Consider the following 23,807-nt stretch of genomic DNA (forward strand, 5'->3'; position numbering starts at 1 on the left):
ATCCAGTTACAAGAGTTTATAGCAAATCCAGTTGTGTGACCTTTAAATCCTTTCTGTACTGTGTTTTATGTGTCTGTAATTCAATATTATAAGTTAAAAAAAGGACCCCAATTGAAACAAGCCCGGAGGCTTTCTTGCTGTGTTTATCCTTTCAGTTTACCGTACGTAAGAACTGTACTGTCATGAAACTGTACCTTTCCTATGCAAACTTCTAATAAACTCCTCAATCAATCAATCAATCAGTCAATCAATCAATCAATCAATCAATCAATCAATCAAATCAAGGTTTTGCGCGCACTAGCTGGCAGGTGCAATTTAAAAAGAACTTGCTGTAACTCAATCATTTCTTTACTCTACTGTACTCCTCTACTGCCTCCTGTAGGTTACAATATGTATATATAAATGTTGGTTTAAATTGAGAAACAATCATAGTGGTATTGAAACATACTGTTCGAATAATTTGTTGACAATTTCAAGTGAATTGAAAGGGGACCCTATAGAACCTCATCAAGGTCCCCTGGGGATCCCGTGGAAGTAGGCCTACCTTGAGGTGTTTTATTCTTTATTGTTTTACTTTTACTGGAGTATTTCCCAAGTCCAGTAGGCTACTTTTACTCCCACTCCACTACATATTAGAGACAAATATTGTACTATATTGAATATTGTACTACAAATATTTGAAAAATTTAGTAATAGTTAGTCCTACTGCCACCCTGGTTAATTATATTGCTCTGAATCTTCCTTTGAATCAGTTTCAGACAAATTAAACCAGTTTGTTGTATTTTTGTGTTCTGTCCTATAGTTACTATGAATGATATAATTAACATTAGGCTACAGTACAGTACAGTTATGGGCAAAAAAAATGTAATCGTTTTATCAGGTATACTTTTATTCTGAAAGAGCCCCGTAAAACTGCCCCTAAACCCGGAAACGCTTGATTGTTGTTATGCTAACGATGTGTCATCAACAAAACAAAACACCCTGAGCTGGAAGAAGAGTGCAAATATCACACAAAACAAGGAGGACAGCCTCTTGTTGACGCGTTTCTTTGCTTCGTCCTGCGAATGGTTTCATAGGGACATTTCAGACGGTGCCTGTCATATCGTAATAACACCGCAGCTGGTGCATTTTTGACTGCTGCTGCTGTTTGCGGCTAACGGGGCTAACAGGCTAATAAGCAGCAGCCGAGCCAGGGTCTGCTGACTCCCCGTCCATAGTGTCAGTAGGACGGGACGGGACAGGGCGAGAGGCAGCAAAGATGTCCTGCTGCCTGGTGGACTTCTGTCGGGTCCAGGAACTCCGAACCGTCCGGGAGTTCTTGTTCCAGAACAACAAGACAGAGCCAGCGGAGGAGAAGGACCACACGGCAGGTAATGGAATGAGCAACAGCATGAACTGCATGTCTGCTGTACACTACAGTGCAGTGTTTCTCAAACTTTTACATTCTAAGCAAGGTCTCCCCTTAACTCTGACGGGTCCATTTGGTGAAAATGTGTACACTGTCAGTATGGGTCAATTTAGACCCCCCTAAAGTCCCTGGAAAGGGAGCAGTGTGCCCCCTTTCCACTGCAGCTTTAGCACCACACTATAGCCCATTTTCCACTGGCCCAACACCACTCCACACCACACAGCCCACTTGTGCCACTCCAAGGACCTGGGTAGAGTGGGGTGAAAGTTGTACTAAACGTGGTACTAAAAAGTATCCAATCTAGAGTAGGTCTGAGCTTGTCCAAACAGGGCCAAACACTTCATAAGTGTATTATAATTATCATAGTAATACATTAATACTTTATATTTTTTTATAATCACTGTTAAAAGGGTCAATTTGTTTCTTACCGATAGGGGTACTTTTGTGTAATGGAAAATGTAGATATAAGTGGTGTGGTGTGGTGTGGCGTGGTGCTAAAGCTGCAGTCAAAAAGGGGCTTAAACGACACTAGTACACCACAACACACCGCACCGCTTAAAAATATCTTAATCTTCCATTACACAAAAGTACCCCTATCAGTAAGAAACTAAATAACACTTTTAACTGTGATTATAATACAATATACATTTGTATTACAACTATCCTAATTATAATAGACTATAATAGATTATAACAGTGATTATAACACAATATAATCTATTATCGTGTATTACAACTACATCCTGGTGGTCTAAATGAAAAGTCAGTGAGTGATCAGTCATTATGAAGTGTTTGGCCCTGTTTGGCCTAGCTCAGACCTACTCTGGATTGGATATTTTTTTAGTACCACGTTCACACCACTCTACCCAGGTCCTTGTAGTGGAAAACCTGGCACAAGTGGGCGGTGTGGAGTGGTGTGGTGTTGGGCCATGTCTGTGGAAAAGGGGCTACATGAGAACCACTGTTTGAGAACCACTGGTCTAGTGCTTGTAGTCCACTGGTTCTCAAACCTTTACATGATGTCAAGGACATCCACATTGATACACATTAGGCCGAGCCCCCCGCCCCCCCCCAACTTGAAAATCATGTGCCAGGGATTCAGGGACCCCCATAAGAGAGGATTTTACAGCTCTAGCAGTGATTCTCAACCATTTTAATTTCAAGGACTTTTGATTGATTGATTGAATAGTTTACTAACGGTTTGTACAGGAAAGTACACTACAATACAAGGTCTGCAAAAATCCTACCGTTTGTACTCAATTCATCAAAGACCCCACTCCCATTTAATGGCATTTCTATCTCTGGGACCTCAGTTTTTATTGAAAAATCTATGTTGATTTAATTCTAAGAGCGTCCTAACTATCATTTAGCTGGGGACCCCTAGAACTCCCTCAAGGACCCCTGATGGGGTCTATGCTTTAACTCAGATGTAGTTTGTAGACTCTCAGACGTGACGTGACTAATCCCATTCACACAGAATGTTACTTGTGTATCAGTTATTATACAGCTGCTGCATGGCTGTATGAATTGTATCCCTGCATGACAGTATAAGGGCAGGTCAGATGGGGGATTATATTCACACGGGCAAGGTGAGTCACGCCTCAGCAACACTGCATTTAAACAGTAGGGGGGGTGGGGGTGTATCGATGGAGAGGGAGGGAGGGTTATGGATGGAGAGGGGGTGGGTTGGAGAGGGGGTGGGTTATGGATGGATGGTAGGATGGAGAGAGAAAAGAGTGGGCGAGGGGCGGAGCTGGAGGGGAGATTTGATCTTTGTGTGCAGCGTGTGAGTCATCTCACTGGAGGTGACCTGAGCAGAGAACAGCATGATGCTCAACAGAGAATGGACACACTCTGACTCACAGAAATATGCACATGCTGCTGCCACACTAGCATACACATACATTAGCCTGGTGTGGCCAGACAAATATCACTGGTGATGACCGGCCGTACCTATGTTCCCCATAGAACATAGAATCTTTATTTGGTTGAGTGGGGAACATAGAACCTTTTTTGGGAGGAAGTGGGGACTAGGAAACATAGGGATAACCCTCACTGCTTAGATAATAGTCTGGAACTTCAGTGTGGATGATTCATTTCCAAGGGGCGGTTACAATTACAAACAGATTCAAACAAATACAAATAAAAGGGGTCTTTCTCCCATCATCACTTACTTTGGTCTCAGCTTGGGATCCAGGTTGGGTGGACCCGCTAATAGCCACTATAAATGTGGGGTCGGAAAGTGGAAACCTATTTTGGATATTCTATGCCGAACTAGCTGACATTGGCCGCAGTAAATGCATTGGTGGGTTCAATCAACCTGACCTTTTAGAGAGTTAATACAATTTAGATTGCAGTATATTTTCTTCCCTCATTTACCCAGCAGAGAATGAGCTTTCTTGGGACACTTCTGACTGGGAATCATCGTGGGATAATCCCGAAGACAAAGATGACACCACCGCTACCAATAACAACACGGTCTGTTTTATTAATTTTAATTTGATTAGATTCATTCTTCATACAGTATCAGTATCGTACACAGTCTTATTTGCTATATTGCCCCCCCCCAATTAGTATGATATCTACTGTAAGTTCCAAGTGCCCATAACCATACTTGATGAGGGACGTGATAAGTACAGTATGTCAAATCTCAACCAAGCTTAATTTCCCCCTTGGGATAATAAAGGTATCTATCTATAAGCTTGAACCCACATCCTAGAACCAATACGATCTACTCACCTCATGGAATTGGAAAGACACAGTAGCACTCTCACTCTCTCTCTCTCTCTCTCTCTCTCTCTCTCTCTCTCTCTCTCTCTCTCTCTCTCTCTGTCTCTCTTTCTCTCTGTGTCTCTCTCTCTCTCTCTGTGTCCACCTCCTTATTGATCTATTCCATTTTTGTCTATCTAGTGATTAAGTCATTAAATAACGTACAGTGGCAGCAGGGCATGCAGTAAATGAGCTATCTTGTCTGCAGCACCCTCTGCAGCTGATGAAATGGCCTCCTCAGCCATGTTTTGGTGCATTGCAAAGTGCTGAGTACAGTACACTCTATCTGCGTTACAGATCCAGGTCCATTTGGTTCTCTCAAGTATCAATCGTTTAGCTGGGTACCCACTGGAACCCCTTCGGGGATCGCTGAGGTCCCCCCAGACCCCATTTTGAGAACCACTGTCCTAGTGGTCAACGTCTCTGCTCTCTCTCTCTCTCCAGGTGGAGGAGAACGGCGCAGGGCAGAGCGCCCCCTGGATGCAAGACTGCGTGGTCTCCCTGTCGCCCTGTTCTGACATGCTGGTGGTGGCACGAGAACACAGGGCTGTTTTCCTCTCAGGTATGACAACACACACACACACACACACTAGGGGTGTGAAAGAATATTCTATATTCGAAGATTCGTTCGAATGTTAACAATAAAAGAATATTCGAACGTAAAAAATGGAGCTTCGAATTAATTTATATTTAATTAAAACAAATCTACCGCACTTCTCGCGAGATTCTGGGCGCATGGAACGTTAAAAGGTGGCTGGTCTCGCAAGGCAGAAGTCTCCATTCGCTGCTGCAAAAGTGGGTTGATCTACAAGTCCACAATACGTCGCTGATCCAATACGTTCATTACGTTGTGAGCTTGTACATTAAGGGTGTCTATTTAGCGACACCGTCATACAGCGAAGAATAAACCTCCAGCTGCTTCACTTTCCCTTCACACTGTCACTGGCCGTCACATGTCGGAGTGGAGAGATGCACTCGTCCGCCTCGCAGACAGTGCACAGTGCAGTGCACACACAGTGCTTTTAAACTGGCTCACGTTGATTCAGAATGATTAACGAGTCGAGCTGAAACGGGCGACTCATTTAGTAGTGACGGGAAGGCATACAACAACGAGACTTCTCCACCGAAAACACTATAAAAAAGCATGGATTTCTTCTCTCACCGAGTCAATCTCCCCGCACGCAGCCACGCGGTAACGGTAAAACTTCCTCCGTCACTCACACTGCTCTTGTAAGACTACCCAATTTTGTTCAAACCAAAACATAATCCATTGGTGTGATTATAATTGCTCATTTCATGTCGTGGCTGTTCCAACTCAACTCAATCACAGCTGCTGTGAGTGAGGCACGCTTTGCAAGACGATCCGATTCTGCTCTAACGCAGGCACGTGCACACATACATCAAACGGGGCTTGAGCCCCTGCCCTTTTAACAGAGAATTGTCCACCAAAAGGCCCTTTTAGAAATGTCAGCCCCTGCCTCTCTTAACATTCTTTGCACGTCCCTGACCAACGCGGACCTGCACACAGTAAAAAAAAAAAGCGATAGAAGCGACTGTCTAGAATAAACAGCTTCGAAGTGCGAATGCTTCGAATTATTCGATATTTTCGAATATTCTAATTTATTCGAATCAACGGTGGATTTTCGGGCGAATATTCGAATGCTATTTTTGGCACATTTTCACAGCCCGCACACACACGCACACACACACACACACACACACACACACACACACACACACACACACACACACACACACACACACACTGATGTGTAATTTACACACACTAAATGGTTTCTCAAGCACATACATATGTGCACATAAGATATTAAAACAACACAAAAAAAGTGTCATACAGTGCTGTTTATTCCATTTAGACTTGAGGTCGATTTTTAAAACTGCAGAAAAAAAACATACATTTTTATTCAAAGTATTTGATCTAAAATGACAGATGCTTTCCCGCCTGTAAAGGTGTAACAACATAGGCTTTAATGCAGTGGTGCTTTGGGATTTTCTTTTCAGGGCAGACGGTCATTAATTTACGTCACATGCACGCGCATGCACGCGCCTCTAGAGGCTATTTAGAAAGAATGGATCTCAGCAATCTAATGGTGGGAAAACTAAAACGATGTTTTCTAGTCTTAATTACATTTGCATTGTTACTTAAGATTTTATTATCTAGTTTCATTTAATTCAATTAAAAAATACAGCGTCGCAGTAGAGAAACAAAGTTTGCTTTGAACAAACCTCAAACAGTAGCCTACGTACCACATAATGTAGCCATGTATGAGGACGCACACACATACACATGCAGTCACCGCTGGAAACCTACAGTAGGTGTTAAAGTATCCATTATGAATAGGTAAACCTGGTAAAATTGTTATGCAAATATTGCCATTTCATTAGATAGGCTATATGGCGCGTCATCACTTTAATCTATGGGGACGCGTTCTAGCATGCACACGCGCAAGCACTGTTCTGTGCTGTTCTGCGTGTGCATGTGGGAAAATTATTGGCCGGACGCTGTGTGGGCACGTCCAGCCTCCAAAGCACTACTGCTTTAATGGGTTATTTTACCTTACAGCCAAGTGGCGCACAGATGACAGTGGCAGAGAGCAGATGACCCTGGCTGTGTCCTGGAGTGGAACGCTTCCCACCGAGGAGGGGTAAGAGAACCGTGAGAAGAGGCAGAGAGGAGTGGAGTGATGGGGGAAAGAGGATAAGAATGAACATAAAAGAATAAAAGAGAAAGAATCTTATCGGGGTGTGTAGCAACTCATAATGTAATAACGGCTCATAATGTAATAAGGGCTCATAATGTAATAAAAAAAATGTAATAAAAACTCATAATGTAATAATCAGCTCATAATGTAATAAAAAAACGAGCACATAACGTAATAACATATTTTTCAATAATGTAATAATGTAATAATGTGTTACATTAAGAACCTCCACATAGGAGGCTCATAATGTAATAAAACTTCATAATGTAATAATGTATTTTTATTACATTATGAGCTGATTATTACATTATGAGCTTTTATTACATTTTAATTATTACATTATGAGCTCGTTTTTTATTACATTATGAGCTGATTATTACATTATGAGTTTTTATTACATTTATTATTACATTATGAGCTCTTATTACATATGAGCCGTTATTACATTATTGGTTGCTACACACCCTGCCAACTTTGTTGATGAAGAATGGAGCAACTATCTGCTAAACATGCAGCAAATGAATACATATGGGGATCATTTAACTGTACAACGAGTATCCACAATGTTCAACGTACAGTTCGTGATTGTATCGACACTGGGTGTTGATGCAACATCGATAACACACACTTGATTCAAAGAGTCCAGGAAGCAGAGGAGAGCGCACCACTTCGATCTGTCCAGATTTAGGACCAGAGTGAGGTACGGGTCAGGGCCAGAGTGAGGGACCGGGTCAGGGCCAAGATGAGGTACTGGGTCAGGGCCAGAGTGAGGTACCGGGTCAGGGCCAGAGTGAGGGACCGGGTCAGGGCCAAGGTGAGGTACTGGGTCAGGGCCAGAGTGAGGTACCGGGTCAGGGCCAGAGTGAGGTACCGGGTCAGGGCCAGAGTGAGGTACCGGGTCAGGGCCAGAGTGAGGTACTGGGTCAGGGCCAGAGTGAGGTACCGGGTCAGGGCCACAGTGAGGTACGGGTCAGGGCAAGGGTGAGGTACCGGGTCAGGGCCAGAGTGAGGGACCGGGTCAGGGCCAGAGTGAGGGCCAGACTTAGGGCGAGATTTAGGGCCAGATAGAAGTGATGCTCTCTCCTCTGCTTCCTGGCTCTTTGAATCAAGTGTGTGACTGGTCCATCAAGGCTTACATAATGGTCCCCATGACCTTCGGCAAAATGGCCCAAAACTAGCAATAGCAGACTGTCGTCATACTGACCACAATGGGGATTTGATTGATTGATTGAAGGCTTTATTAGAAGTTTGCATAGGAAAATGTACAGATTCATGACGGTACAGTTCACTGGTACAAGGTCTACTAAAAGGAGATCCATGAAAAGACTAAGCTTATTTCAACAGGAAACCATTAAAGTATCTCATATAACATTGAATGACAGACAAATAGAACACAGTACTATGCAGTAGATATGTAAAGAAAAAAAGAAAACAGTAGGTCTATACAATCAGTAAGTACAGTATATACAATATATACAAGGAAGGGGCAGGTAACAGTAAGTCTAAACAATCAGTATGTACAGTATATACAAGGAAGGGGCAGGGAGGGTAGGGTTGGGCTAGGTTTTTACCAGTTGTGAACGGCTGCTGCCTGTAAGTGGTTTTTTAGGGCAATTTTAAAGGATGCTAGTGATCCACACTCCTTTATGGCCTTCGGTAAGGCATTCCACATTTTTGTGGTGTAGCAGAAGAACGAGTTCGACCCTTTCTTTGAGTTGACTCTGGGTTGAACGTGATCTGTGGCACTGCCTCTGGTGTTGTAATTATGGACATCCTTAACGTTTTTAAAGTATTTTGACAGGTACTTGGGTATCATAGTGGTGTAGTGTATCTTGTACACCAGGCCCATTGCAAGTTGCTGTACTCTGTCATCTACTCTGAGCCACCCCACTCTTAACTGGTGAGTAGCGGTGAGGTGAGTCTGATTGGGAAGGTTAAGCAGGACCCTAATTAGTTTATTTTGGGCTGTTTGGAGTTTAGTTTTTAGGGCTTGTGGGGCGTCACGATACCATACGTGGACTCCATAGTCAAAGAGGGGCTGGATTATTGCACCAGCTATGGTCTTCAGTGTGTTGAAGTTGACCATTGGGGCGATCCTCTGTAGGAAACGAGTTCGTTGGTTGATTTTTTGTATTACTTTTGAAGTCATCTTTTCGCTGGAAAGATTAGCTTCAAGAATACATCCTAAGTAGGAGATTTCGTTTTTTCGTGTTATGACCTTGTCACCCACTTTGATTGTGAAGTTCTCTACCTTTTTGAGGTTATGATTTGATCCAAAGAGGATGGACTCGGTTTTGCCCAGGTGAATTGATAATTTGTTGTCGTTAAGCCATGTGCAGATCTTACTCAGTTCAGAGTTAAGTGTCTTTTCAACCTGCAAGTGGTCCTTGCCCGAGACTAGGAGAGCCGAGTCATCCGCGAACAGGAACAGGTTGCAGTCGCAAGCAGATGCCATGTCGTTCACGTATATTAGGAACAACAGAGGTCCCAGTATGCTACCTTGGGGAACTCCACAGCTTACTGGGAGGGGGGGGGACAGGGTACCGTTAATCTCCACCACCTGTTCCCTCCCCACCAGGTAAGATTGCATCCAGCTCACTGCTGCGCTGTCAAGACCGATGGCTTTTAGTTTCTCAATCAGAATAGCATGATCCACGGTGTCAAATGCCTTCTGGAGGTCCATCATGACCATGCCACTATACTTGCCCTGATCCGCTTCGCGTTTGATTTGGTCAGTCAAATAGAGAAGGCATGTGTCAGTGGAATGGGATTTTCTGAATCCAGATTGGAACTCGTAAATCAGATTATTCTCATCGAGATATCTTGCAATCTGTTCGTAGACTATTTTCTCCATGACTTTGGATATGGAGCTAAGAATGGAAACGGGGCGGTAGTTTCCAGGGTCTAGTTTGCTACCTTTTTTATGCAGGGGGGTTACTTTTGCTAGTTTGAAGTCCTGGGGGACATGACCCTGTTCGATGGAAAGGTTAATTATGTGGGTAATGATTGGAGCAATGGTGGCGGCTGAATCTCTGAGAAATCTAGCTGGGATTTTATCAAGGCCAGTGGCCTTGTGTTGAGGTAGGGCGCTCAATTTTTTAAACACTTCATCAGTTGTCACTGTGGAAAGTTTAAAGCTGTCTTTACTGACGCCCAGTTTTTTGTAGAATGTATTAACAAATTCTTCACCATACCGCCCAGATGGGGCGACCAGTCTTTTGACCAGTGAACGGGCTGTGGTGGTAAAGGTTTTGTTAAAATGGGTAGCCACTTCACCTTTGTCAGAAATGAGAGCGGCGTCCGTTTTGATGTTTATGTTGTGGCATATGGTTTTTGATTTTAAGCCTAATTGGTTGTTAAGCAACTTCCATAGGTCTCGTGGGTTGTTTTTGTATTCATCGATTTTGTCGTCGATGTAGTTTTTTTTGGCGGATCTAACTAGGGCGGTTGTCTGGTTTCTAAGTCTCTTGCATTGAGCAGTAAGATGCTCAATGTGTTTTTTGAGGTCATGGTTGAATTTTTTCTTGAGCTTTTTGCAGCACTTTCGTTTTTCATCGTATTTTTTGTCTCTGAGTCTAGCTGATTCTGCAATATCTGAGTTATACCATGGCTCTTGGCGGGCTTTAACCCTGGTGGTATTCAAGGGGGCCACGTCGTCTAGAGCATCGGTCAATTTGGTTTTAAAACCGCACCATGCTTCCTCGACATCTGTACACTGCAGCTCTGGGGAAAAGTCTACACCCGCTAGTTTGAGATTAAAAGCCTCACTGGAGTAGTTCTTCAGGCTTCTAGCAACGACAGTTCTGTGGCCACTAGCTTTGGGTTTGTGTATTTTTCGGGTAGAGTAGATCATATAATGATCACTAAGACCGCATACAATAGCCCCGCTAGCGGTGACTTTGGACTTGTCAGTGGTTACGACGAGATCTATGAGGGTTTGAGAGTGCTCTGTCACCCTGGTGGGTACTGTGACAAGCTGAGTGAGGCTGTATTGCTTGCATAACCCATCAAAGGACTTGAACATGGGTGCGTCTTTACGCAAAATGTCCACATTCCAGTCGCCCAAAATGTGACACTCGGTACCGTCCACCTTTGCTAAGCTCTCATCAAACAGCTCAAAGAAATCATTCTGATCAGGTGGTCTATAGACAGCGCATATTAGTACGTTTTTGGCATGTTCAAAGATTACCTCAATCCATACAGTTTCAAGTGAACTGTGGTGTAAGTCTGGACGGGGGACAAAATTGACATCATTGTGTACATACATGCAAACTCCGCCTCCATACCTGTTTCTATCATTCCTGATTACAGTATAGTTGGCAATTTCAATGCTAGCATCCGTAAACGAGTCATCAAGTTTAGTTTCAGAGAAGGATAAAATCTTTGCCTTACCGTCATGAAACATTCCCTTAATTAACTCCAGTTTTTTGGGATTCAAGCTATTGATGTTCGAATGGACATGATGAAGTCCTGGTTTGGCAAAAACAACAGAGTGCATGTTCTCTGTAGTAATCGAGCCATCGTCGTAGCTGGGGGGCTCTTTGTCTACGACCGAGACAGGAAAGTTTGTCGTGGGGGGGAGGTGGTCATCATAGTCCGGTTGTAGTTGAGGCTGAAGTGGGGGAGCGGGGGTGGGGGTGGGGAGCTCAGGTTCCTGTGTCGACTGTGAGCTCAAACAGGAGGAGATCCATGCCTTTTCGACCGCACGGGGGGTCGGTGTAGCGGCGCCGACAGCTTCAAAGCCAAGATATTGCGCCAGCCACGACTGATCACGATCCCTGGGGGGTGGCGGGACCAGCGGGGGGGCATCCGGCTCGACGGACATCTCCGGCGATCCAGCGGCTGCGAGCTGGGCACCAGCATCCTCGGTGACGAGGGGGGGCGGCAGGGGGACATCCTCGGTGACGAGGGGGGGCGGCAGGGGGACATCCAGGGGGACATCCAGGTCCACGTCGGCGCTGTTGTTATCGGGCGGCGGCTCGAAAACCACGGCCGCGAGCTGGTCACAAGTAGCCTCAATGTTGGGGCTTTGCTGTAGAGAGCCGCGTGGGCAGCCATAGCACTCGTAACCAGTAGAACCCGTATCGATGTTACCACCGCTGGGGTTCTTTGTCTCCGAAAGCAGTTGTTGTTCCCTCGTGAGACGGGCGGCTTGCCGAGTGACTACGGGCCCTGGATGAACCTCAATATCACCAGAAAGAAGCAGAATAAAGTAAATGATGGACCGCCTGTCCATTCTGCCCATCTGGGGTTTGTTCTTAGTCAGCAGCAGCGACCCAAGGACCGTCAGTTTACCGAAGCCGAGATGTTTTGGCTCCGATCCAACGTGAAGGAAAAAAAACACTGCGTGATTCCTCTCCATTCCGCACGTTGGCTCCGATCCAACGTGGAGGAAAAAAAACACTGCGTGATTCCTCTCCATTCCGCACATAATTCTCCGTATATACAATTATGAGCGTTCCACGAGTCGGCAAACCATACAAGGAACAATAGGAAAAAAAGAAGAAAAAGTATCCCTCCTTTTCATTGTCCCTGGACGTTGCGAAAATGCGACTGCTCTGGCCGACTGCCAGCTGATCAATGTTATTATCAATGTTGCATCAACACTCAGTGTCGATACAATCACGAACTGTACGTTGAACATTGTGGATGCTCTTTGTACAGTTAATGGTTCTACACCATGCATTTAAAAATAATGTAATCATTTAAAAATAATATAACATTGTTTGTGTCCAAAAAAAAAAAAAAAAAAACAAAAAAAAAAAAAACGTTTTTCAAAAGGTTTGAGGTAGAGCCCTGCATCGGGAGCGCGCTCCCGCGGGACCTGCAGGACCCGTCACCATATATTGCGGCGCGGGCAGTAGTTTAATCCCTGCGGGCGGGGACATGCGGTCAAAATGAACTCGGCGGGCGCCGCAAAATCCCGCACTCTCCCGCAATAAGCTTTTATCTATACTTTAGCAAGATGTGAATATGTAGAGAATGTAATTTCCCCTGCTGAGCGCCTGAGGAGAACGCATGCACCTACAGCGTGGAGCCGTGGACTTTCTCTTTCTCTCGCTCTAACTCCCCCTCCCTCCCTCTCTCGTCTGTTAACAGTTAACCGGTGGGCAGATATTTGCGGCGGCATTGTCACTCACTATTTAGCCTAAATAACAACTATTTATTATAATATAGTCCCATCGCCTATGTCCAATCGCAATATAAACACTTTACCTCTGTTAACAACCTCACAAATGCTCCTCTCTCGCGCACGTAGGCCTACACTAGTCCTGTTGGTTTTGGATCTCAATGGATTATATACAAACGTCAACGTGCCTTCTTTAGCAAGTCAAGATGTGAATAGAGAACGCAATTCCCCCTGCTGAGTGAGGACAACGCACCCACATTGATACAGTACGTGGACTGGAGTCTCTCTTTCTCTCCGCCAAGTTCTCTCTCTCTCTCGCCTCTTGCTCTCTCACTCCGTGCCGTGGCTCCCTCGCTCGCCCTCTCTCTCTCTTTCTCTCATTTGTTCTCACCCACCGTCAATCCGTCACAAATATGCTCCTCGCATGGCGCACACGGCACACTTTTTTGTTTGGTAATGGTTTTGGATCTCATTTCAATGTGCCTTCTTGGGAGGGAGGCTGTTGGACGTGCTGTGGTAATGTGCGCCGCGGGAGTCCGCGGGTCAAAATTCACATCATTTGTTTGTCGCGGGTGGGAGCGGCGGAGAGGAAATTACAGCGGGCGGTCGAAAATGAAATCATTGGCGGCGCGGGCAGGAGTCGGCAGAAATCAGGCGGGAGCGGGTTCAATAAATCAGTCCCGCGCAGACCTCTAGTTTGAGGCTAGATTACCACTCCTGAATACAGAGCCCCTGTCATTTCTGCCTGGCTTTCAGAGCATTTTCAGCTGCAGTACCACCTTGTCCTGAGTGGGAGGACTGCGCTATTGAGCCAGTTTTGGCCCCACACTCCTCCCCAGTCCCCACCTCCTGCTCAGCAGGCCTGCCCACCCCTCCCCAACCCTCTCCCAGGTCCTCCTGCCTCCTTCTCAGGCCTGCCCACCCCTCCCCAACCCCCACTCAGCACACAATCGGACCTAAAATCAGACAGCCTGTTCTGAAACCTGCTTACATAGATCTGCCCATAAACTGAGAAAGACACAATGGTCAGAAATAGGGCTTTGTGAGGATAGAACCTGCTGGTGGGACACAAAAGAAATACATAAAAATTGGAAAAATGAAAATTCATGGTGTATTCCCTTTAAATGATCCCTATATGTATTCATTTGCTGCATGCTTAGCAGATAGTTTCTCAATTCAGGCTTTTGCAAATCCCGCCCCATTCTGCCCTGTTACTATGGTGGGACATTAACCCTGGGCAGATTGTTTTTATAGTGGCAGTGAATGGGATTTTTTTTTTCATAGCCTCATTATTGCAATTTAAAGTACCAAAGGAAAAACATCTAGGTGATATTAATAAAAAGGGAAGACAAAGGTACAGTAGTTACATTGCAAAACAGGGGGTTTCCCCGAAAATATATGTTTTAATTTGTTTAATCCCAGTGGGACAGAATCACTATTGCAGATTCTTTTATAGTGGAAGTGGATGGGATTTTTTTCCTTCATAGCCTCATTACAGCTATATAAAGTACCAAAAAAAAACACATCTACGTGATATTAATAAAAAGGGAAGAAAAAGGTACAGTAATTACATAGCAAAACAGTAATTTTCCCCCGAAAATATATGTTTTAATTAGTTTAATCCTCTGGATCAGAGAGAGAATAGAAATAGAAGGAGAAAGCGCATTGCATCTTGGGTAGGAAGAGGAGAACTATAATCTGTTCTCCTCACATAATAGGCTGGCTTTTCGTAATTCTGCCCATTTAAAATATATGTACCCAATCGTAACAAGTTAGACCATTGATAAGGTCCATGTGAACTAGTCTGTTGAAGCTTATTCATTACAATGATCGCAAACGCTATGGTCGCGAGCGGCCTGGCCGTGCTCCGCAGTGCGGACAGCCGGTGAAAGACGGCTGCCACTTTCTCCGACTGCAGAACTCCACCCCCGCTTGCAAAAAGTGAATGTATTTTTCTGGTTGGCCAGTCAGGGAGTCTCAGGGACCAATCAGAAGGCTGACAAACGGTGAATTCTTCATCAACAAAGTTGGCAAGGTGTGTTACCCATAACCAATAATGTAATAACAGCTCATAATGTAATATAAAAATGTAATACAAACTCATAATGTAATAATCAGCTCATAATGCAATAAAAAACTAGCTCATTATGTAATAATTAAAATGTAATAAAAGCTCATAATGTAATAATCAGCTCATAACGTAATAAAAAATACATTATTACATTATGAAGTTTTATTACATTATGAGCCTCCTATGTGGAGGTTCTTAATGTAACACATTATTACATTATTACATTATTGAAAAATCTGTTATTACGTTACACGCTCGTTTTTTTATTACATTATGAGCTGATTATTACATTATGAGTTTTTATTACATTTTTTTTATTACATTATGAGCCCTTATTACATTATGAGCCGTTATTACATTATGAGTTGCTACAGGGTGGAATGGTTCAGTAAAAGACAAATGAGAATGACGGAGAGAGTGCCTGTGGTTTAGTGTCCTTGATACACCCGATTTGCAATCCGAACTTAGAGTAATAATACCTTTCTTGCGTGCTTGTGTGTGTGTGTTTTCTCATCAGAGAGTGTGTGAGCAGTGTCATCTGTATACCCCTGGCGAGTCAGAAGAGGTAAGCTACAGTATTTGTCATTTACCTTTTTGTTTATGTGTCCTTATGACATCATAAGTTGATTGTGTATGTGTTTGTGTTTGTGTGTAGGAGCTCAACAGGGCGTCCAGACTGGACATGTGTTGTTGTGGGTTTCTCTTCTGGCTACGTGCGTTTCTACACAGAGGTCTGTTTACAGTACAATCAAATTCTTAAAAGTTTCTGTGGCAAAATGATTTCCTCTGTTCTGTAGTAGTTCATGACTAATGAAAATGTGCCAGTTAAACAGGAACATGTACAGAGATGCATGATGGTTACATACCGTATTTCAGTTAATTTATTTAATAGTGAATTGTGAGTGCATATGACATTTAAACCATGCACATGAAACCGCTGATATTTGTTATGCATTTATATGCGTTCCTATTTTAACTCATTTAGTGCCACCCCTTTCACCACTAGAGGGCGCCCAGTGGCCAGAGAAAATCCCATAGAGATATGCTGGTATATGCAGAAGCCCTGCAGCCATGACTTGCCTGAACACTTTCCTTTGTGCATGACTGCATGTACAGGAAGAGGATGAAGTTAGCTTGAAGTTAGCTATTGGCTACCAAGCATTTTAGAAGCCTTATTTTCGTCAACTTAGCCATGATTAAACCTTGCACACCTCATGCATGGGAAAAAAACAGAGAAGAATGAGCTCTGAAAAATCCAATGCAATCCAGAGTGGATTTGTGCAGTTTGTTCACAGCTTTCAAACAAAAAAATCCGATTGGAAATCCGTTCAGGCATTCTTGAGATAATCGCCCTTATGTTTTACATGTAATGTAAACAAAAATGGCTGCCCTGTATGTTAGATGGGGTTGTATGGGGGTGGAACATGCAAAATCGCGATTGAAATCATGTTCACCAGATTTGATGGGGTCCAAAAAAAAAAAAAAAAAATTCAAAAAAAAATTTTTCAAAAAAAAAAAAAATTTTTTTTTTTTTTTTTTTTTTTTTTTTTATATCCCGAACTTGTTCGGGATAGGCACCCTGTGATACGATCATATATCCCGAACTAATTCGGGATAGGCACTCAATGAGTTAACACTTCAACAGTAATATTGAGATCTCATAGGCTTATGTAACAGTGTGATGTGACAATACATAGGATTGAATGGTTGACTGATGCATACATGTTGTTGCATCTTGTCAGAATGGGGTTCTGCTATTGGCCCAGCTGTTGAATGAAGACCCAGTGTTGCGGCTCAAGTGTCGCACGTACGAAATCCCCCGCCATGCTGGTGTCACTGAGCAGGTACCACACGCGCACACACACACACACACACACACACACACACACACACACACACACACACACACACACACACACACACACACACACACACACACGCGTATTAAGAGGTGCACTACATGCGTTGGTTTCATTGTTATTGTGTTCATTTGTTTTCTTCCTCTCTGTTCTTCAGCATGAGGAGCTGAGTATCCTCTACCCTGCTGCTTTGGTCACCGTTGACGGCTTTAGCCTCTTTCAGTCGCTACGGGCCTGCCGGAACCAGGTGGCGAGAGGTACGACTGCCTGTGTGTGTGTGTGTGTGTGTGTGTGTGTGTGTGTGTGTGTGTGTGTGTGTGTGTGTGTGTGTGTGTGTGTGTGTGTGTGTGTGTGTGTGTGTGTGTGTGTGTGTGTGTGTGTGTGTGTGTGTGTGTCTGCAGATGTTTCCATCGGCATCACTGCGTGTTGTGCCATTGTAGATATGCTATTTTTTTTAAATTGTGAAAAGAAAGAAACAAGAAAAAAAATCACACCTGTGTGAACTGAGCGGTGGTTCCCCCCCCCCCATGTGTGTGTGTGTGTGTGTGTGTGTGTGTGTCTGTGTGTGTGTGTGTGTGTGTGGCCTGGCCTGAACAACAGCGCCCCTCCCTTAACATGTGTGGTCAGAAAAGGTACTACACCACAGGCTTGAGGCTACATACAGACCCACATACAAACCCACATACAAACAAACAAACATACCTACACACACGGCCACGCTGTGGAGACGGTGTGACCACCGCTCAAAAAGAGAAGCGTTGTCCCAGGAGTTTTCTCTCAGCATTGAGTATTGCTTTGTGTGTTAATACTGTATTTGTGCACAAACACATGGGTGTGTAGCTGCACATGCTGTCTTAGTTAATTGATTGTGCCGCTGCTTTCCACATGACTTCATGCAATTCATGGCTGTATTAACCAACAATGATCCATTGGTGTGTCTGACCTACATGTGAAAAGGGTCTCTCTCAATTCCTATTGATTAACACTACTTTCCATTTTTAACATTTCCACTTTCATCTTTCCACCTCTCCCATCTATCGACCTCCTCCACCTGCCGCTCTCTCTCCCATCCGCCCAGCGGCGGCAGCGGGCAGCGATGTGATCCAACCCCCTCCACTGGCCTATAAGAAGTGGGGTCTGCAAGACATGGACACCATTGTAGACCACAGCAGCGTGGGTGAGAGGGACACGCATGTTCACTGGACACTCACACTACTGTAAACCACATTTCTAAACCAAGATATTTCAGTTATCTTTCACACAAGCTCACAACCTGTTGCATTGCATTTGTTGACATGTTGTGAGCTATTTTCAGGTATTTTCCAATATCCAGAGTATAACTATGGTTTAATCACTTAATCTTCGGGATATTAATTAAACCACAGACAGGTAGACAGATGTCAGGATCATCCCACCTTTAGTATAAAGGTATTTAAAGGTAATAAAGGTAAATAAAGTGAAAGATGAAGTAAGAAAGCCTTGCAGAGCCATGTGGCCCATAGGCCTATATCTCCTCTTTCAGTAGCGTGAGGCGACTTGTACAAGTACACCCCCCAGCTATGATGTGTACAGCCCCTGGACGTGACGTGTTGCAAAAATCCAACACTTGATGCTGAGGGTAATCAAATCTCAGGGGGGACACTCTCACCACAAGGCCACTGAGCTGAAGGAGAGAGAAAAGCGATGTGAAAAGAAATTAATTTCCAATCAGAAGCACAGATATTGAGCAGTGGTCAGAACAAATCGACTAAGCGTCACTCATGTCTAACTTGTGGTTTCCCTCTTACCTTGCCTCTCTGTAAACCTCCCACTCTTTCCTTTACCCTCCGTTCTTCCTGTCTCATTTTTCCACCTCTTGCCTTCTCTCTCTTTCTCTCTCTCTCTCTCTGGCCCCATGCTACTAGGCGTCATGACACTGAATGTATTTGACCAGATGAAAAATGCCTCTATCCTGGGGGGTTTCCACGCCTCGGTCAAGGGAAGCCCTCCCGCCATGAGCCAATACATCACTGTGGGAGGAGGACCTTACACAGGCTTCTATTATGCCATTGAGGTAGCTACTGTTTGTGCTTGCGTGTCGTGTCGTGTGTGTGTGTGTGTGAGAGACTTCTGATAACCACTTAACAGGATTTGCAAGACTTTGACTTGACTGGTGGCATTGTTCTGCCATGTTATCTCGCATGGTACATGGGTCACACTCTTTGTGGGAGTTCCACATGTTGTATGTTTATTAGGTATGATAGCATGGCCGTAGATAATACTCAGTATTTATTGGCTGGAGGCTGTGCATTATTTTCAGATAACCACTTGCACACACACTCCTTGGCTGCCAAACCACAACCTCCAGTCCTCATTTTTCACATGGCCCTCTTCTAGCGCCACCATGAGGCCGATTCTTGTAAAGCACATTTTTGGACACCGCTCCTACAGATTTGCCCTAAAATCACACAAAGCGGCACATAGTATCTCTAAAGTCATGTATGTCATCAACATGGATCTGTCCCATTTCCCATATTCCCTCCTGATTGGCTACCATTGCAATCTAAAGTTTGTGTATGCGACCTGACGGTCGCTTATCTCCCGATTAGGGAGTCTTACTGGTTTCCAGGTCGTTGCTGTGGCTTCTCCCATTTACTGGAATAATAAAGTAACATTTATTCAGAAGTTCAGGCACATTGCCCCTTAATGTTAATAACATTGTGGGGGTTCCAAACGCCAAATCAAAAGGGTTCAGATCTGAGCCAAGTTTTCTACAGGAAACTGAACTGGACTGAAGTCTGTCCTGGACGGGAGTCTCCAGACGTAAAAGCAGATGATGATGGTACATACAAGATATAATGCATTATGATACTAAATCCAGCATTGTGTGTGTTATCTCTTTCTCTCCCCAGGGAAGTTCCCAACCTCTGCTGTCCCATGTTGCCCTAGCGGTGGCCAGCAAACTCACTTCAGCCCTGTTTAATGCTGCCAGGTCTGTATTTATGTGGGTGTGGGTCTCTTTCCTGTGAGTCCACAGCACACAAGTATTCAAAACAGTAATTACGAACTTTCGGAAATAGAAGTACTCAAAGGATGACTTCGCCACTTTTCAACCCATCCTCATATAATTGGCCTCACTAATGTTCATGATAAAATGGCACAATTCTTTTCTACTCCGTTTGTGTCTCATAGGAGGGCTGTGGGCAGCTCAGAAACCCGCCTACCAGTGACATCATCGATGGGTAATCCAAGCTTATAGAAACTGCAGGCTTTCTATTCCTGAGAAGTTACCTTGCTATAATGTTCTCGCGATAATACAAATCTAAATATATATATATATATATATATATATATATATATATATATTTAAAAAAATGATCTGCCTAACGATGATGTAGCTGGTAGGCAGGTTTCTGAAATTCCCACAGCCCTCCTATGAGATACAGACCGAGTAGACCAATTACATGAAGATAGGTTGAAAAGTGGTGAAGTCGACCTTTAAGTTATAGAAATTGATCTACGTGCTGTGAGCTTGTAGATAGGCTATTATCACTACTAGAAGCTGCCAGCGTCTAGTCGGCGACCTGGCCAACTCGGGAACGATGTAAATAGGGAATGAATGCCCCGCCCTTTAATGCAAACCCCATTATACCTGTTGTCATAGGACCCGTTTTGACAATCTGTTTGCCTGTGTCCATTTATGCCCATATATGGAGATATCTGTTATCTGTCTGTCTGTCAGCGTCCATTTTATGTCCATATATGGAGATCACTGCAGATATAGTTCTGGGTCCATTTTATGCCCATATATGCCCATATATGGAGATATCTGTCTATTTGCGTCCATTTCACGCCCATATATGGAGATCTCTGAATCTGTCTGTCTGTGTCCCTTTATGCCCGTATATGGAGATCTTTGTGATTCTGCGTAAATTTTATGCCCATATATGCCATTTGCGTCCATTTTATGCCCATTTATGGAGATCTCTGTATCCGTCTGTCTGTGTCCCTTTATGCCCGTATATGGAGATCTTTGTGATTCTGCGTCCATTTTATGCCCATATATGCTATATATGGAGATATTCAGAGATTTTTTGTTGACTCATGTGACGTACGTGATGTCAGAGCCTTTTATGAGTGATGTCACAATGAGTCAGCGCTTGCGCCGATTTCCTCCGGATCAGCCTGATGTCAACAATCAGCTCCGCATAAGGATATTCCGAACGTTTCGGGCCGGTTTCGGAAAAACGCGCGTCGGGTCGGGTCGAGGCCCGGCACTGCACTCCGTGCCGCGGCGGGGAACGCGCGTGCCGAATCTGAAGCCGGTGGGACGAACGGTTCTCGAGATACGCGGATTACAGACACACAGACACGCAGAGACTTCTCACATTTATAGATAGATATTGGAAAAGAGCTGAAGTAGATAATTCATAATATTTGTGGCTGGGTGCCAAGAGAGTCCCTTCCTAGAAATGTAGTGTAGTCAATATTTCTGTTTGAAGTATAGTACTCAAGTAAATATATTTTGTTACTGTCCACTAGGGATGTCCCGATACCACTTTTTTGCTGACCGAGTACGAGTACAAGTACTTCATTGTGAGTACTCGCCGATACCGAGTACCGATACGAGTACAATTAATAATACAAAACAATGTGTTGTCATCCTCACAAATCTTAAAATTAGGGATGTTCCTAGCGACTAATTTCACTGACATGTACACGACAATTTTGAAACCTATTGGGATAACCGAAAATTAATTGATGTATTTATTTATTGACATTAACTCATTGAGTGCCAGCCTATCACCACTAGAGGGCGCCCAGTGACCAGAGAATAATAGAGATATGCTGGTAATGCATGCCCAAGCCCTGGAGCCCAAGCCCAAGCCCTACTTGCCTGAACACTTTCCTTTGTGCATGTACAGGAAGAGGATGAAGTTAGCTTGAAGTTAGCTATTGGCTACCAAGCATTTTAGAAGCCTTATTTTCGTCAACTTAGCCATGATTAAACCTTGCACACCTCATGCATGGGAAAAAAACAGAGAAGAATGAGCTCTAAAAATCCTGCATTGCATTGGAGTGGATTTGTGCAGTTTGTTCACAGCTTTCAAACAAAAAAATACGATTGGAAATCCGTTCAGGCATTCTTGAGATAATCGCCATTATGTTTTACATGTAATGTAAACAAAAATGGCTGCCCTGTATGTTAGATGGGGTTGTATGGGGGTGGAACATGCAAAATCGCGATTGAAATCATGTTCACCAGATTTGATGGGGTCCAAAAAAAAAAAAAAAAAATTCAAAAAAAATTTTTTCAAATTTTTTTTTTTTTTTTTTTTTTTAAAAGCCGAACTTGTTCGGGATCGGCACTCTACGATACGCTAATAAAGCCGAACTAGTTCGGGATTGGCACTCAATGAGTTAACAAGCAGAAAATAGCCAAAATCTAGCACATTTCAATCTATTAGGCTAAACCTCATTTGAAAAAGATATCAAGAGTATATGAAAGCCTTTTAATAATGTTTATACTATTGGAATCTGCTCCAAAATAATTGATTACATCACCAGTGAAAGACGTAAAACTAGGGCAAGTACCAATTAACTCCCCAGCACAGCGCACAGCAGCGCAGCTGGACTGACAGGACTCTCGTTAAGCGACCTCTCTCATCTCACTCATCTCTCATCACTGTTAGGCCTACTTTAAACCATTATTTATGGCATTCGCAGCCAACTTATGACTGAGACTACTTTCTCCATGTTCTCAAAATCTCACCTCAAAATGGATTATTCTTCAGATGAGCGGATCACACTGATGCAACAGGCTCGAGCCGAGCTGCCGAGGTAATGAGTGAGTGATTCACATCCAGTCGCCTTTTTTGGATTTGATTTCTCCATCAAAGGCAAAGCACTCAGACAAACTTTGCATCGTAGCAAGTTTTAAGATTAATGAATGATGAATGATGCTGCTATATCACTCAATGTAGGCCTACTCATGTTGAAGCTGCAGAAAGACAGACAGACAGCCTGCTGCCGCTGAATGCCAGCGTTCACTCCGTTCAGCGTGTACCAAGGGTGTCGCACCAAATTCTGGGCCCTGGGTATAGGATTCACTGCTGGCCCCCCATGAATGTTCTTCATGGGGTATTTAAAAAATAGCAGATCTGCAAGCTTGCAGTGCGGCACTGTGAGCTTGCATATCTGCTATTTTTCAATAGCAAAAGTATAAAATAATTAAGGCCCTGGCTTTCACCTTGAGCCCCAGTAACCCAGTCCCACTTTTCTCCCCCTTGTGACGCCCCTGTTCGGTATCGGCCGCTGCCGTCAGAAGTATCGGGCGAGTACGAGTACAGCAAAATAGGGTTGTATCGGCGCGAGTACCGATACCGCGAGTACCGATACCGCATCCCTACTGTCCACCACTGTCAGCATTATTGCTGCTACTGCACCAGCCAGCAAAACTGTTGAATCAATACTGAATTATAGCCTGTTGTCCCCTGGCAGCGTCTCCATCCATACCAGTTTACAGTGGTTCCTCTATCCACTGTCTCCTTTTATATCTCACTTTGCATTTCATTACCACTCTGGCGTTTTCATTTTCCCTGCTTATCTTTTCATCTTGCTGTCTCACTCTCTGTTTCCCTCTCCCTGTCTCTCCGGTTATTTAAAATGAGATTAATTAAGGATTTAGCAGCATCAAAGTGATTTAGACAATCATGCAAATCTGTCATTGTTCAGCAGAATTTGCTACTTTGAAGCTTGAGGAAGGTCTAACGACCGAAACGTTGCTTCTAATAAATTTACCTCTGGGTCTGGATCGTGCAAGTGGCAGTGTGCGGGTGTGTTTCTTGATTGAAATTCATTTGTTTTG

The 23,807-nt window shown here is 43.9% G+C and overlaps 1 protein-coding gene across 2 annotated transcripts in view; it reads left to right on the forward strand.

Moving 5' to 3' along the window:
• Window positions 1-959: 959 nt before the first annotated feature.
• Window positions 960-23,807, forward strand: part of rab3gap2 (RAB3 GTPase activating protein subunit 2 (non-catalytic)) — a 42,996-nt gene continuing 20,148 nt past the window's right edge. The window contains exons 1-11 of one of the 2 annotated variants that reach the window (XM_080751204.1): window positions 960-1,370; window positions 3,792-3,886; window positions 4,622-4,739; window positions 6,762-6,843; window positions 15,619-15,666; window positions 15,757-15,832; window positions 16,844-16,945; window positions 17,118-17,217; window positions 18,039-18,137; window positions 18,865-19,013; window positions 19,852-19,931. In XM_080751204.1, coding sequence (XP_080607330.1) covers window positions 1,259-1,370; window positions 3,792-3,886; window positions 4,622-4,739; window positions 6,762-6,843; window positions 15,619-15,666; window positions 15,757-15,832; window positions 16,844-16,945; window positions 17,118-17,217; window positions 18,039-18,137; window positions 18,865-19,013; window positions 19,852-19,931 — 1,061 coding nt within the window. In that variant the 5' untranslated portion in view covers window positions 960-1,258. The remainder of the gene's footprint in view (window positions 1,371-3,791; window positions 3,887-4,621; window positions 4,740-6,761; window positions 6,844-15,618; window positions 15,667-15,756; window positions 15,833-16,843; window positions 16,946-17,117; window positions 17,218-18,038; window positions 18,138-18,864; window positions 19,014-19,851; window positions 19,932-23,807) is intronic. The other variant, XM_080751205.1, reaches the window with a different exon arrangement.

This window comes from Nannobrachium achirus (assembly GCF_963921795.1).
Source record: "Nannobrachium achirus genome assembly, chromosome: 20".
In the NCBI taxonomy this organism is placed as follows: Eukaryota; Metazoa; Chordata; class Actinopteri; order Myctophiformes; family Myctophidae; genus Nannobrachium; species Nannobrachium achirus.